Source organism: Bombina bombina, chromosome 6 (assembly GCF_027579735.1).
Source record: "Bombina bombina isolate aBomBom1 chromosome 6, aBomBom1.pri, whole genome shotgun sequence".
NCBI lineage: Eukaryota > Metazoa > Chordata > Amphibia > Anura > Bombinatoridae > Bombina > Bombina bombina.
The window spans coordinates 217037294-217054720 of NC_069504.1; the positions used below are offsets into that span (position 1 = coordinate 217037294).

Genomic DNA, 17427 nt, shown 5'->3' on the forward strand with positions numbered 1-17427 from the left:
ATAGATAGATAGATAGATAGATAGATAGATAGTATAGGTATGGGTAGATTGCTTGTTTAGTTATTTACAAGTCATTGGTTAAAAAATGTAAACTTACATGTTTTGTGTATTGGGGGGGGGGGGGGGGGGGGAAATGAGCGTATTCCATACTTCTAATGACAAGAACTACTTTAATATTAAAGGTTAAGAGCTACATGCCCAATGCACATGTTAATCAGTTATTAATATTGCTTTGTAAAAGTTAGTGTAAACTGTTACCACAGATGGTTACACCATCAGTAAAGCCTACCTAACCCTTAGTAATAAATACCTAAACTGGTTAACCCTCTAACACATATAACCCTAAACTGCTAAAACTCCCCATCTTAAATCTCCCTCCACTTCGAACCCCTAAACAGCCATAAAGACCCACAAATAATCCTCTCCAATTAACTCCTAAAGCACCAAAAGTTCAACAGAAAAAGCCTATGCTAACCTCCCGTCCGCTATTAATCCCTTAATCATAGCCACCTGCAACGCTAAAGCCCACTCCAATATTAACACCTAAACTGCCAAAATCAACACAGTCCCCCTCTGCTATTAATCCCTAAATAGCCAGAACCTCCAACACAAAAAGAAGCCCCTATGCTAAAAGCCCTAAACTGCTAATCAGCCATTACCACAAAACTCCCACACCTAAAATGATCCCTTAACTAAGCCCACCCCTAAGACCCTCATTCAGGGCTATATTACAAGTATAGAGCAATTGATAGTGTAGGGTGTGCTATTGTTTATGCAACCTTGTGTAAAAAATAGTGCACAATATGGTGTTACAATTGGATGGTTAATCATTTTAACCAAAGCATCTTAAAGGGCCATTAAACCCAAATTTTCTCTTTAATGATTCAGATAGAGAATACAATTTTAAACAACATTCCAATTTACTTCTATTATATAATTTGCTGCAATCTTTAGATATCCTTTGTTAAAGAAATAGCAATGCACATTGGTGAGCCAATCACATGAGGCATCTATGTGCAACCACCAATCAGAAGCTACTGAGCCTATCTAGATATGCTTTTCAGGAAAGAATATCAAGAGAATGAAGCAAATTAGATAATAGAAGTAAATTAGAAAGTTGTTTAAAATGGTATACTCTATCTGAATCATGAAAGAAAAAATGTAGGTTTAATGTCCCTTTAATGTGGCTGAAAATGTTTTGGCGTGCTGTACAATTAGCACTCAAGTGATATCCAACATGAATCTTACTGCACTCCTCTCGTAGAAGTTTATTATGTGAGGGATTTAGGTGCACTCAAGCTATCCAACATGCAGATGTTAGCATGCACTGGGCTAACGCTCAAGCGATAGGAACACCTCTCAAAAAGAGAAGAGATATCAATGCACAATACTGCTAATGTTTTTGCCCTCCACTTAAGGTGTAGGACTTTTTTTGCATGTTTAACAGGTAAATGATAAATACTAATATCCACATTTCTTGATAGCAACAATCTTTTTTGGAATTCAATTATGCACAACTCTCAACTTTGGGTTTTATATCTATTTTATTGACAACTTCATAGCTCCAAAAAAGTTCTGAGTCCATAGGTTATATTGACTGCCCAATCTATATAGTAACATTTTAAATCTGTTCAGCCACCATCTGTTCAGCATTTAAAAAACAAGATTTAACACAAAATGTCCAAACTATAATAAATTATAGATGTAGTATTGAACTGCTATATGTATACATTAATTTTAATATCAATTTTTACAATAATATACAAACTCTTCATAGATAAAACACATATTACAAAATGATAGCACTGGATATGTATTGCAATTTTTGTCATACTCATCATTATGCCACAAATGCATAAAGAGTCTTTTCTGATCAAAGTAATCATCTTTAAAGTTATCTGTTACTTTTATTTTTAATTGCCTTTCAGTAATTATCTTCCTGTATCTCTCATGACTCGTGAGATGAAATGTATCAAGCAACATCTGATCTTTGGCAGATAGTTCATTCCATTTATGGAAATACTTTTGCTCAACATTTTATAAGGATCTAATTTACGTTGGAACACTTGTCCAATGGTAAGCACTGCATACTAGGGTTTAAAGAAAATATACTTGTCTGTACCTGGGTGAGTTTCTTTTAGATGATCAATTATTACAACCATAAATTGTAAGAATACTTTATAAGATATGAAAAGCCACAATAAATTATACATGAAAAGGATATTAGGAAAACAACATGCGTTAATGTTTGTTACCTGGTGCATAATGCTCACATATTAGCTAAATCAGTCTTCTCATAGCATGTGAATCTACCCCCCCTCCAAAAAAAAAATAAAAATTTTTTTTCATGACTCAGATAGAGCATATAATTTTAAACAACTATCCAATTTACTTCTATTATAAAATTTACTTAAAGGGACATTAAACCCAAACATTTTCTTTCATTATTCAGACAGAGAATACAATTTTAAACAACATTCCAATTTACTTCTATTATCTAATTTGCTTCATTCTTTAGATATCCTTAGTTAAAGAAATAGCAATGCACATGGGTGAGCCAATCACATGAGGCATCTATGTGCAGCCACCAATCAGAAGCTACTGAGCCTATCTAGATATGCTTTTCAGGAAAGAATATCAAGAGAATGAAACAAATTAGATAATAGAAGTACTGTAAATTAGAAAGTTGTTTAAGATTGTATTCTCTATCTGAATCATGAAAGAAAACAATTGGATTTAATGTCCCTTTAATTATCTTGGTATTCTTTTTTGAACGAGCAGCAACACACTACTAGGAGCTAGCTGAATACTTAGGGTATGCCAATTACAAGAGGTATATATCCAGGCAGCAATCAACAGCTAGCTCCCAGTTGCACACTGCTGCTCCTGAGCCTACCTAGTTATGCTTTACAACAAAGAATGCCAAGAGAACAAAACCAATTAGATAACAGAAGTGAATGGCAGATTGTAAAAAAATTGCATGATCTATCTGAATCATAAAGGCTCCATTTTGACTTTAATGTCCCGTTAATTTAAATTTGTTTAATTTTCACAAAAATGTAAAGACCTATTCCATCAAACATGTTTCTCTTTATTTTGATTTAAAGGAATAATCTAGTCAAAATTAAACTATCATGATTCAGATAGAGCATGCAATTTATTTGAGTGCTAAGCTGGATTTAATTTTTTTACTCTCCCCCCCCAGATCCCCAAGACTTATACCGTTGGAAAGGTTAGGCGATTACCTTTACAACTGTGGGTCTTGGGGGTCTGTAGCTACTTAGATGCCTGAGATACAGGCTTCTAAACAGCATGCCCCATTTCCATATATTTTCTATTGTAAATTTTAAATAAAGTTGCGCAGTGACGTCATCAGGTCATTGCGTGTGACGTCACCGCACGTAACAAGAAGCCCCGGGTGGGAGTCGGTAGGAGCCCCCAGATTGCTAAAAAGGTAATTGAGTGCTAGCGACAGCTCTTAGCCATCGTTAGCACTCAAGGGGATAAGCAACTTTCTAATTTACTTGTATTATACATTTTTCTTCATTCTCTTGGTATCTTTATTTGAAAAAGCAAGAATGTAAGCATAGGAGCCGGGCCATTTTTGGTTCAGAACCTGGGTATCACTTTCTGATTGGTGTCTAAATGGGCCGGCTCATAAGCTTCTATTCAAATAAAGATACTAAGAGAATGAAGAAAAAATAATAATAGGAGTAAATTAGAAAGTTGCTCAAAATTGCATGCTCTTTCTGAATCACAAAAGTTTAATTTTGACTATTCATTTAAGACAGTTTATTATAACCAGACCATAAACAAACAAACTAGCATCTTGTCTTCATTACAATGTAATAATTTTTATTTCCGTTCACTTTATAAATCTGTATACACATAAAAATAGGGCTTGAAATCATAAAAATAACACGTTATAAACATATAATTCCACAATACATACGTACTGTAGTGCTGAAATCTACTCAATTTTAGTGTTTAAATTTGTGGCTATTCCATTGATTAATTATTGTGGATGTCGGTGTCATTATTCTTTAGAATGAACAGATGTACATGACTATCAGATACGATTTATTCTTCCATTTTGAGCTTTTGCTTTACTATTATATGGCTACAAAATGGTAATGTTAGGGATGTGCAAAATTGGTTTTGAATATTAGTTTGTCAAAATTTTTTTAAATACGGCCGCGTTTTTCAGTGCCCGATATATTGGTGTTAAAGTATAACACATAAATGGAAATCCAGATCTTTGTGTGTTGCAATTTAACACTTCTAAAAAAATTGCCAAATGCTGCTACCCACAGCCATATTTGGAATTAATTTGACGAACGAATTTCTGAATAATGCATTTTTCACCTACCTAGTTAAAGGGACAGTGTACTGTAAAATGTGTCTCCCTTAATATGTTTCCAATGAATTGTTATACTTGCTGCAGAGTAAAAAATATATGAAAAACATGTTTTTTTTTAAGTTTATTTGTATTATGAAATATCTTAATTTGCTCTTTAAACCCATAACCTATTAAAATGGGTTGAGCTTGCAGGGAAATAAAATCTCCTTATTTTATCACTTTCTGTATACACACATGCTTCTTTATATTATCTCTGTCTGTGTATCAAAGCCCAATTACTTACATCCTAACACCAACTTTCTAACTTTATTCAGATTGTCTATAAGTTTAGAAACTTTCAGTATAGGTAGGGGTACCATATGCAAAATCAGCTATTTGTAAAAATTTCAGTACAGCAGGTAAAATGGATGATTAATAACAAATTAATGGGTAGAAAAAACAAGGCTTCATTGGGCCTTGTATGTGCTTTCCTTCTATTTAAATACTTAAAAACACAGTCTACCCAGAAATGTGTATTGTTTAAAAAAGATAGATAACCCCTTTTTTTTTTTTTGCAAAACTAACACTGTTATATTATTATACCTTTTATCTTTGTAATTACCTTGCATCTAAGACACTACAGACTGCCCTCTTATCGCATTGCTTTCTACAAACTTGCATTTTAGCCAAATAGTGCTGCTTCATAAATAACTTCACAGGATTGAGCATGCAGTGTCTTGCTGTGAAAAGCTGATAAAACACACTGATATAAGAGGCAGCCTGCAGAGGCTTATAAACAGGCAGAAATTTAGAGGTTATAAAGTATATTAATATAACAATGTTGGTTGTGCAAAGCTGGGGTATGGGTAGTAAAGTAATTATCTTTTTAAATAATTAACAAATTCAAGTAGACTGTCCCTTTAAGTAAGACATCCCATCTTCCTATTGATGTGACCAGAGCACAATGGGAAGAAGAAAGGTACAGTTTAAAACCATGTGATGGATAGTATAAGATACGTATTGTACCTTTTATGGTCTGTTGCAATACAGAATAGACCTTCTAGCTTTATATAAAAACCCAGCTAAAGGTGTGAGGTAATAGTTTCAGTATATATGTGTTTGTTTTCTTTAAAGAGCAACATATCAATTACTTCGAAACAAATTATACAGAACTGATCTTATTAACAAGGTTGTTTTTATTTATAACAGAAAACAAACTGCAATGATATTATATTTTGATTTTATCTTAATATAAATTATTTTCATGACTGTGCCCATACCTGTGCAAGAGTAATCATCAATTTTCAAATAGCCTGTTTGGCAGATGCACATGAAAGACCCCGGAGTGTTCACGCACACAGTGTTTTCCCGGCAGTAATGGCGTCCTTCAGCGCACTCATCAATATCTGTGGAGACAGTAAAAAATGTTCAAACGTAATATCTCTTCTCATTCTCAGTAATAAAATATTCTTTTCAAAACAAATGTAATACAAATGTAAAGCTAATTAAATGGATTTGCTCACAAAGTTTCACTAGCTAATTGTTCAATATTTGTATTGTTGAATTATCCTGATTCCTTTAAAAGCCCATAAAACCCGAACATTTTCTTTCACTATTATAGGAGCATACAACTTTTTTTTTATACAACTTTCCAATCTACTTATATCTAATTTTCTTCGTTCTATTGGTATCCTTGTTGAAAAAACAACAATGCACATGGTAAACCAATAAAAAGAGGTACATACAGTATGTGCAGCCACAAATCAGCAGTTCCTGAGTCTACCTAGGTATTTTTTTCAACAAAGAATAACAAGAGAACTAAACAAATTAGATAATAGAAGTAAATTGGAAAGTTGTTTACAATTGTATGTCCTCTCTAAATCATGAGGAAAAAAATGTGTTTCATGTCCCTTTTATTGATCATGCATTTCCCCTGCACAATATCCAAAGGGAAATTCTAAAATTCTCTCTCTAATAAGGTAGTTAAAACAATCATTTAAATGTTTAAAAGTCAATACATAATTTGTTTTTCACTTGCTACCTTCACCTTTGATTGAGTTGCAAAAGACTGGCAAATATAATTTAAAATATTTTATAAACTATTTAATTTACACCTCTATCAGACACATATGTTTATGTTACATCATTTTTTTTCAGAATGTTTTTTAGAATTATGAATTATTTAATTTATAATTTTTCAGTATTTAATATATTTTATATGCATATTTATTAGACTCATCAAATTTCTCTTAAATATTTTAAAAATGTTCACATTTGGTAATAGTAGTTTGTAAAGGGCATTTTGACTCTTTACATCTGGTAGATGAGTCCATTAACAACAGCATAGAACACCTGAACGTTATTTTGTGCAAAATTAAAATCCAACAGTTTAGTAAGATTTCGGATGATGTAATCTTTTTGTCCATCTGGAAAAAAATACCACAGGCATCTAAACGTATCATAGTATTTTTTTTCCAGTATTGCTTGTATGGCTATGTTCTTAATGGGACAGTAAAGTCAAAACTAAACTGGGATAGAGCATGAAATTTTAAACAACTTTTCAATTTACTCCTACTATCAATTTTGTTTATTGCACTTGGCATACTTTAATAAGGTTAGATTAATCCTAAACGAGATTAGGCGCATACACGGGTCTTTAGACAACAGTGTCTGCAACAATACTACTACAATGCTATACATAGCTGCAAAAACTGTTATCATAGAATGCTAGAGACACATGCCCACTCATAAGCTCCTTTTAGCCTTCCTACAGTAAATGTACTCAACAAAAAATACTAAGAGAACAAAGCAAATTTAATAATTGGAAAATTGCATGCTCTAAATTATGAATGTTTAATTTGAACTTTACTGTCATTTAAATCATGGTGAAAAAATTGTAATGAAACTGCATAAGTATACAATATATTAAAATCCTTTAAATTCAACTGCCTAAAGCACATAGGAAAATAAAATATGCAAGATAAGAAGCACTGAAGGTTTTTATCGATAGTTCTTAAAGTCAATTTAACACAGAGATTTAAGGCACAGATGGACATCCAATCCAATAAGAAGTACCTGTCTGAAATTGTTCAAAAACATATAAAAAAATAAGAACAATAATAATAGTAATACATTTAAAAAAAATCAACCAATGAAAAATGAGCATGACATACAAAAAATAAAAAAAATATTGTTTATTACTGCTTTGTAAGTCTGATTGCAGTTTTGAGTTTTCAAATCATGATACGTGCACATTTAACCCTTTACTATATTTTTTGTGTTGAATTTAAAGTGAAGGTAAACTTTGATGAATGAAAGCCCTTTTTTAAAAAATACTATTAAAAACAGGGGCACTTTCTTTCATCAAAGTTTACAAAGCAGCCGTTTGACTGTGAAAAAACCCAAAGGTAAGTTTTAAATTAAGAGCAGCTTCCCCCACCCGGAGATCCTCTCTTTACACGTTATCAATGACTAATCCAGCTTCCTCCAATCACGGCATGACCTCAGGCAATGACTACCCAGGGGGGAAAGCCATGATTGGAGGAAGCCAGATTAGTCATTGATGACGTGTGAAGAGAGGATCTCTGGTTGGGGGAAGCTGCACTGGCTGTGAAAAAGACAAAGGTAAGTTTTTAAACAAAACGGCTGTTTTCTAAACTTTGATGAATGAAAGTGCCCCTGTTTTTAATAGTATTTTTAAAAAACGAGCTTTCATTCATCAAAGTTTCCCTTCACTTTAAATTTACAGTTTTGTGACGTACAAACATGATAGTGATCATGAATGAATATTCTAATGACTATATTTTATTTAGGAACATAATTTATCATTTTGATTTCACCACTATTTCAATATTTTAACAAAACAAAAAAAAAAAGGTTGTGTTTGTTCAAATGTGAACTGTGTGAGATGACAACCCTCTCTCAAAAAAGTCACATGAAAAGTCAAAATAAAAAAATACAAATTTTATAATTGACTGGAATTATTTTGAATTTGATAGTTTATCACACAGTGAAACCTTTCTTAAATAAGATCATCATTTTAGTTTCCAGGAAACCTCATATCAAGGAATTTTATCATTAAAGATTTCTGGAAATATTTATGCAAATATATTATAAGCAACCTTGGCATAAATAACAACATTGCTGTGCTCAGCAGCATGGATAAAAATAACTGTCTTTACTGTCATTTACATACTTCAGGGGATTAAATACATTTAATAAAAAAATCAGGGGAAAAAAGATGACAGGACATATTTTAATTTGCTGCATAGGAATTATTGATAAAAAATGCAACTTGTATATGGCCATTGTAAAATTAAATATTTATGAAAATAATAATGAAACACATGAAATGTATGAGCCGAAAGTTCAACTTGCACATTTGCTTCAGAGCTTGACGGCTGAGATTGCTTCTCCTTGATCTGTCTTCATTCAGCAATGTTGATCTATTAATTATTTCTGGCAGCCCTTCATTATACTTATTTCTCCTTGCATTTATCTCTATTTCCCTTTCCCTGCTCATATATTCTTTCAGTTCCCTTCTCATTTTATTACACTCACTATTGGAATAACCTTTTCTATTTTCTATATGTGCACGCCAATAAGCAAACTCTTCTCATTTGAAAGTAGTATAAAATTAGTATCAGTGTGCAAAAGTATGGCCACCGTAGCAAATATATACAGTTTAGTAGTTATGCAACTTTCAGGAGATTTAAAGAAGCAGTTTTGCTAATCATAAACTCATGACAAAACATATTACTGCAATATTTTGGGGTGTCTGTCCCTTTTTTTCAAGCTCATACAGAATGTGCAGCTCAAACATTAACCCTTGCCACAATTTGAATAACCAGTCACCACAAAAGGGTGTGCATTGACATTACATACATCATCAACTGGAAAAGCTAAACCCTATGTGAAAAAGGCCACCGAGGCAATACGTTTCGTTTTATGGCTTTAGAAAGGGTAGAAAAGACCACCCTATTGTATATGGAAGTGATATAGATTAAACATTCCGGATACACTTTATTCCCAGGGGACAGAACAGAAAATATTCTAACACCATTTTTTTTGTAAATAAATACTGTATGAAATTGTATTTGTGATGAGCAGCCTTCTTTGAGATAAGTCTTATGTTTTGACTAGTGTATTTGTTGGGTACTGTGGGGTATTTTAAGATAGTTGTAATTATTGGGTTTTTTTTCTTTTTAGAAAAAAAAACTGTCAGTTGTACAGATAGGACATGGTGCTTTAAATATGAGGAGCGATAAACTAGATTTTTTTTGGTTGATGATATAGTTGATGATGTCATCATACATCCTCCTGTGTTAAATTAACTATCCACCCTAGGTTAGGGTTGAAATGTTTGCATTGCATAGAATAAATTCAGCACTACATTGAGGCTATGAAAGTGTGTACAATCACTGACCTGTATATTAGAACACATCAGTGAAAATAGGGTGAAAGATGGAAAGTATTTTTTAAGACTGAGTACAAGTACCGATACTTTTTTCAAATACTCACCGATACCAATTACCGATACTTTTTTTAATGTCATGACAGTTTACCAAGCACAATACAGACTATTGATTTAAGATCACTTCTTTAGAATTATGAACTGTATCTCAAGACATTTTGAAATAATAAAACAGTTTTATGTGCTTGTTGTCACAAAGTTCACAGAACATGTTTATAAATAAATATATTACAATAACATATATTAATAACTACAATAAATAATAGCTGCAGCAGCTGGGGCTGGAAAGCTACAATTTAAAGGGGTGATTACTGGATGCAATTGGGTTGTAGGGTGCCTATATAACTCATTAATCTGACATTTGTACTTAATACAAAGTAATATAATTTAATTCTGAAAATAATAAAGGGGAAGGAGTATCCCAGTAATCCCTTTTTAGAAAAATGGGTCATTTGCATTCTACTGACTCAACAGAAAATAGGGCTGGTCTTCATATTTTCCTAGGGCTGCTTTTTATTCCCAGTCCAGCCCTGGCTAAGGATGTTCCTCAGAGTACAGTATGTTTTGAGCATAATTGCGCAATATGAGAACTAGCAGTATAACATGCAATCTAGAAATTAGAATAATTTTTCAAAAGTTAGTGGCACGTTCCTATTAAGGAACAGAAGCATCTCTGCATGTTCAGCTATAAGTCTGTTTCTGCTATCAGTAAGGACGTTTGACGCTAAGCTGAACAGTCTTTCACTTTTCACACTACTTCATGGGTCAGAAAGATATTTTTTGGGCCATTAAATCTCAGTTTATTAACTGCCCAATACTTCAGGGGTTTGTCTGAATGAGGTACAGTGGTCTCTCCCAGGTAGGCTTCCAGCTGTATAGTAGCAGCTTTTGGAGCACTGCTCTGACGTACAATAATACAAATAACAGCAAATTGTATTGGCAGAACAGGAATATGGGTAGGAATTGGAGGTATCGGTTTAAGTATCAGTGCTTTTGCAGGAGTACAAGTACTCATGCAAATACTTGGTATCGGCACCGATACCGATACTAGTATCGGTATCGGTGCAACCCTAATTAAAAGTCAACTTCATTATGATTTATCATGAACTGTTTTCTTAAAGGGAGATGAAACCCAAGTTTTTCTTTCATAAATTCAGATAGAGCATACAATTGTAATCAACTTTTCAATTTACTTATATATTACCAAATTTGCTTTGTTCTATTTGTATTCTTTGTTAAAGAAGCAGACATGAACGACTGGGAGCTAGATGAACACATCAGCTAAGTCAATGACAAGAGGCATATATGCACATCCACCAATCAGCAGCCAGCTTTCAATAGTGTGTTGCTGCTCCTGAGCCTACCTAGGTATTCTTTTCAACAAAGAATAGCAAAGAGAACAAAGAAGTAAAATGGAAGGTTGTTTAAAATTACATGCACTATCTGAATCATGAAAGAAAAACTGTGGGCTTCATATCCTTCTAATACCATTTACTATATGAAATCCATCATTGTTCAAAGTTGATAAAGAAATAGTGAAATATACACTTTATTATCTAGGGCTAAAAACATTTCTTAATTAGTATTATCTGTACAAGTATAAGGTATAACACTTGTGTAAATTATTACTATTTTTACTGTGTTTAAATGAGAAACAGATTTATTAGGTTACCTTATACCTACAATATTATTCCCTTTAATGACTGTGTTGTGTGGCTATATAGTTTTTCGTCCAGCAGAAGTAAATCATGAATCTATTTCATACACTGTTCAAAGTAAAACTCTTCATTCAATAAAAAACAGGTAAAAATAGATATTTATTTAGTATTCATTCAAAACATTTACTTATATACTGTACTTACACACTTATACCTTATTGCTAAACACAACAACCACTTTAACCTTGGTCATCTCAATGTCAAAAATATGATCAAGGCAAACCCAATAACGATCTGAACTCAAAGGGACACTAAACCCAAATTTTTTCTTTCATGATTCAGGTAGAGAATGCAATTTTAAACAACTTTCCAATTTAGTTTTATTATTTAATTTGCTTCATTCTTTAGATATTCTTTGCTGAAGAAATAGCACATGGGTGAGCCAATCATAAGCAGCATATATGTGCAGCCACCAATCAGCAGCTGCTAAGCCTATCTAGATATGATTTTCAGCAAAGGATATCAAGAGAATGAAGCAAAATAGACAATAGAAGTAAATTAGAAAGTTGTTTAAAAATGCATGCTCTTTCTAAACCATGAAAGAAAAAATTTGGGTTTCATGTCCCTTTAAGAAATGTATGAACAGATAATTTTAATCGCTCATGTGAAGCTGTACAATAATTTTCATGTGGTTATTGACAGTTTCGTAAACATACAAACTGGTGGCCAAATTGTATTCAAAATTAAATTATCTATATAAATAGAAAAATGAACTATCAGGGAATTTAAAGAGGAACCTTGTACTGACATTGAAAATAGTTATTGCCTGCCCTCTTTACTTTGAATCCAAAACATTTATATTTAAATAATTCCTTCTCATCTTCTCTGTACAAAAAAAAACCTTCGCACATTTCGGTTACATATGAAAAAATAAACGTATTACATGATGTCCAGTGGGCCTCAAATAAAAAAATCTTTTGTGCAGGTCATGTGTGATTTGTGGGCCACTACAACCATCCACTTCCTCTGTCTAGTAGATCTTTACTGTGCTGCACTAATCTGTGCAATTTCCCAATTCTCCTCAAGCTCATCATCAGGTTACATTTATCTAAATATTGCCCTTTTTTAACTCCTTCTCTAATTCCATTTATTAATTTGTACCTAGTATTGTGCTGCCAGCGTCCGTCGCGGCACGATCACATTAACCTTAACTAATAGTTAACTACCTGGTCTTAATAAATCAAGAGTTTTAGGAGAGAGCAGATATTTATAATAGGCTTAAAGCCCATAACGGCAAATACTCGCACTTAATAGCAACTAGTCTCAAATATGTCCAGATCTTATCTAAGCAGTGGATGTGTTACACACTGCGTTATTAAACTCACAGATTCACTGATAGTTTAGTTGATCATTATCCAAATAGATGTGTTTATGATTAACACAGGTTAAGTTTTAACTATCTGCGGTACTATCAAGTTAAATATATTGAATTGGATTGTACCTAGAATATAAACATGACTCATAACACACTGTAGAGTAATACCCGCTCGGTATATTCTATTACTTGCTGGGACCTAAAGCGAAGTTCTATTTCTCTTTCCCTTTTTTCCTACCTTTTCTTTGTGATTACATGTATATATATATATATATATATATATATATATATGGGACAGGAACTTATGCGGTTTGCATACAAGGATGTCTTTTCTGTACATTGTTTTTGAGCTGTAAACATTTAGCTCTAATTTACACTGGCTCTTATGCATAAATGTTTTATTGAGTAATGTTTGGTGTAACTAATGACTGGGGCAAGGGGATATTTTATTTCTAGGATGTTGTTCAAAAGCATAAACTACAAAGTCCAGAGAGAACCAGCACTATAACCAGGGGGACTGACACATCCGTGGGCCACTGCCAAGCCCACCATCAAATCATAGAAAACAGCTCAGAGGTGTCAGAGTAAAAATCCCTTTATTTCAAAACATGGGGATCAAAAAGAACACAACGTTTCGGCGCGGTCCCCTTAATCATGTGATGATTAAGGGGACCGCCCCGAAACGTTGTGTTCTTTTTGAACCCCATGTTTTGAAATAAAGGGATTTTTACTCTGACACCTCTGAGTTGTTTTCCAAAAGCATAAACTAACAGATTGCAAAATACACACTCTAATATATGAGCTATCACACAAACCAACAGGACCCTAGATAATGTGTAAATTGAGTGATCCTGTGATATTCTCAGAGGATTATCACCTACAGGCCCCCTGACCCTCTTTAAAGATGCTAAAAACTTGATAAGTCGGTGCAAGATCACACACAGCTCCCCATAATGAAAATATATTTATCTTTAGTAAAGATAATATGTATATTGTAGATAAAGCTCCTCATACTGCTTGAAACATGCACAGGGTCATATCTTACTGCTTATTTATAGCAATCTCATGCCCACTCCATAAGAACCCCTTCACTCCTTATTCATTCTCCTTATACTATACAGGGAGATTAGGAAACTATAGAGGATTTTTGGCATTTAAGCCAAGTGTAGAATTATACACTAATTTATCAAATATATATGGGTTCAAAAATTACACTGTATTAAACATATATGCGAATGGACAAAACAGTGAAACAGACACCAATATAGAATCTTAGAGATGGGTATGTGCCCTTCCAAACTCTATATCTAACTCTATATTGGAATGCTGAGTTAGACCACACATGGCTCCCACTAGGCCATTCCCACCGACGCGTTTCCGTCACTCAAACGAAGTCTGCATTTGGATGTGAATAAGATTGAACAGGTTTCTGAGTGACACTGTGATATACAGATAGCCGTTACACTAGCTCCTCTATATCATTCCTATATTACTAATATAGCTGATAACCCACACTACCCCCTGGTCCACACGGCCCTCATGTTTTTAATTTAAGACACCTATTATGGAATATTGATTGATATAAAGTTTGGAAGTGCACATACCCATCTCTAAGATTCCATATTGGTGTCTGATTCACTGTTTTGTCCATTCGCATATATGTTTAATAAAATGTAATTTTTTATCATAATAGGTGGACAAGGGTCCAAAGGTGACCCAATTTGTTTTCATTGAAGGTATACTTAAAAGAGAAAATCAGAAGTTTTAGATATACTTATATGTTACATCTATGTTTGCTTTAAAACAAGTTTCCATATGTATTGGACTTTTTATGAAATATATGCAATGTTCTTTACTCTGTATGTTTGAGAACCTCAATAAAAAAAAAAAAAATCACTCATGAGGAAAAATAATGACTGATATTAATAGGATGATTGTAATAAAAATTAATCATTGGTACTACAACAAATTAGCTCAAGGCCTCAGACATATCAGAATTGAAAGGGACATTAAAATAAAATATTTCCTATTGCACATTAAAAAAGCAAAAATTAAACACGGTAAATCATTTTGTGCAGCTGATTCTCAAAGATCATTTGCTAACAACTGTATTGAAGTAAAGTGACATACGTCTACAAACTTAAAAAACAAAAAGGAACTGTATACATTTTAAAATATGGACGTATAGATGTAAAAAATAAAAAATTGAGCACATTCAATCTTAATCACAGTCACTCAACCTAACTGGCCAAACTTCTTTAAGTGGTTTCTCCATCTTCACTGTTCTCACTAGCTTTTCAGCTGCATTAGTTATTTTTTATTCTACAAAAAGAGTACCTGACATATTTGTCTGTTATTAGCTATCAAAGACTTGAGTTATTAATGTCTGTTCCTAACATGCATGCCACTACTTTCCTTGTAATATAGATAATCTGAAATAATTACATATCAAGTTATCGTGAAAAAATGAACATGTAGTAAGAAAACATATTTAACCCATTAAACTACATATATTTCAATATAATTCCAAATGAAATTATTTTTAATAAATAATTCCTATATGCTACCACTATACAACATCAGACTAATTAACCTAATTAAACCTCTATTTTACTGTATAACACAACATACAATGAAAACTGTAGAATATTTCTAAAGCTTGGTGGGTGTCATTTATCTTTATTACATCCAATAGTATTAGCATATTCAAAGACATAAATGTCTTAGTGTTGTCAAGCTAATATGAATATGGCAAATTGTCAATGATCAATAGGTTGACAGATCTGTTGTTCAAAGGAACATTAAAATAAATCATATTTATTATAAAGACCTACAGGAATCACCTTCATTCAGAGAAGGCAAAAGAACAATATGTTTGATGAATTTCATATCTACTTATAATTTAAGTCACAAAAGCTTTAAAATTGATTGTGTTTGTATGTGTTTTTTTCTGTAATAATATGCAGCAACTTAAGGACTGTAAAAAATGAATGTGTATAATTACCTATGATTTTTTGAGTGGTCATTTGACCATTTAGTCTGTGTTTTATAAGACTTCCAGCAGACTCATATCAAGACAGTTCACTATTCTTTGTAACCCTATACTTTGTTGGGCAACATAGTTATATTCATGCAGAGTTCTGTAATTAACGTCCCAGTAAGTAGCCTAATCACACTTAATTTTCAGACAGGCATGATTAAATATAATTAATATTTATGGAGATCAGCAAGCAGCTGGATAAGTTAATATCATTTAGTGCATACATACACACACACACACACATATATATATATATATATATATAAATATATATATTTTTATTTTTATTTTTTTTATTTCTTCTTCTTCCCAGATTTACTCTCAGTAGCTATGGGACCTATTATTTTCCTAGCTAAGCGATGAAGAGATGTCATCCAGGGTTATTGTGAAAAGAAGGCTATTGGGGTTGACGTTTTAGGCTTTGAACCCAAAAAATGTCTATTGTTTTACAGTCTTCATTAATACACACATCTTGCTGAAAATCACACCTACTAAGAAAAAAACCCCACTTGCTAATTAAAGCACAGATCCAGTTGATTTAAAGTTGGTGCTAGATGCCAGCTATATAGCTATATTTTTAAAATATCTGTATTTCAAAAAGAAAAGCCTTTAAATACTGTGAGGCTATCTGTGAGTGTCAGTATATATATATATATATATATATATATATATATATATATATATATAGATAATATAAGACAAAAGAAGTATGCAATCTATTAAATATTGAATTTGGAGCATGCTTACTACCACTGCTGGATACATTCTGTGTATTGCAAATATGAGGTCAGAAATTGGGTACCTGGCTGATTACACATCAGAATTCAGCTCAGACCCCTCTCCCCACTCACTATGCTAAATTACACATTGCAAGCAGGATAAAAAAAACAACAAAGAATCTTTGTTCAATTCCTTTGCTTAGATCAAAATGCCCTAATAAAAGTCCAAATTGATAATGAAAGCATGCAAGGACAACAGTCGCTCAGTCTAGAGTTAACCTTTTGAAGCCCAATTATATGCAAAGGAAAACCGGTTTACAGGAAAAGTAACTATTTAGCATGCAAAAGTTAAATATCCCATGCTGAGCTCCATTACACAAACTCCAGACGTGTATTAGCTCCAAATGTCATTGGTAATATGGGAACTTGAAAGCCTAAGAGTTAAGATTTTAAAATATTTTAACCTATGTATTTTTGGAGGCTCAGAAGTCTTGAAGATTTAAAGTTTAAACAAATGATAAATTGATGTGTTCCGCAGACTGTCTGAATAATATATATATGAACCTAGAAGATTGTCTGTTTGTATAATATTAAATATGAAGTGAAGTGAAGAATAGCTGCATTGGTAGATTTAAAATGTGTTCAAAAATCTCAGAATAACACTGCTTCTTTGTTTTTCAGACATATAATAAACCAACAAGATGTCCTATGAATATTGGTCATAAACATAAGTCCAGACACTGAATATTAAAGGGATATCCACAAGTATACAATATTTATAACAACTGAAAAAGATGACAATTGTAAAATAAGATGATAGTTG

At 32.7% G+C, this 17427-nt stretch overlaps 1 protein-coding gene across 1 annotated transcript in view; it reads right to left on the reverse strand.

The window, feature by feature from the left end:
* NELL2 (neural EGFL like 2) overlaps window positions 1–17427 on the reverse strand; it is a 556616-nt gene that overhangs the window by 134763 nt on the left and 404426 nt on the right. The window contains exon 13 of the mRNA XM_053719205.1: window positions 5620–5745. Coding sequence (XP_053575180.1) covers window positions 5620–5745 — 126 coding nt within the window. The remainder of the gene's footprint in view (window positions 1–5619; window positions 5746–17427) is intronic.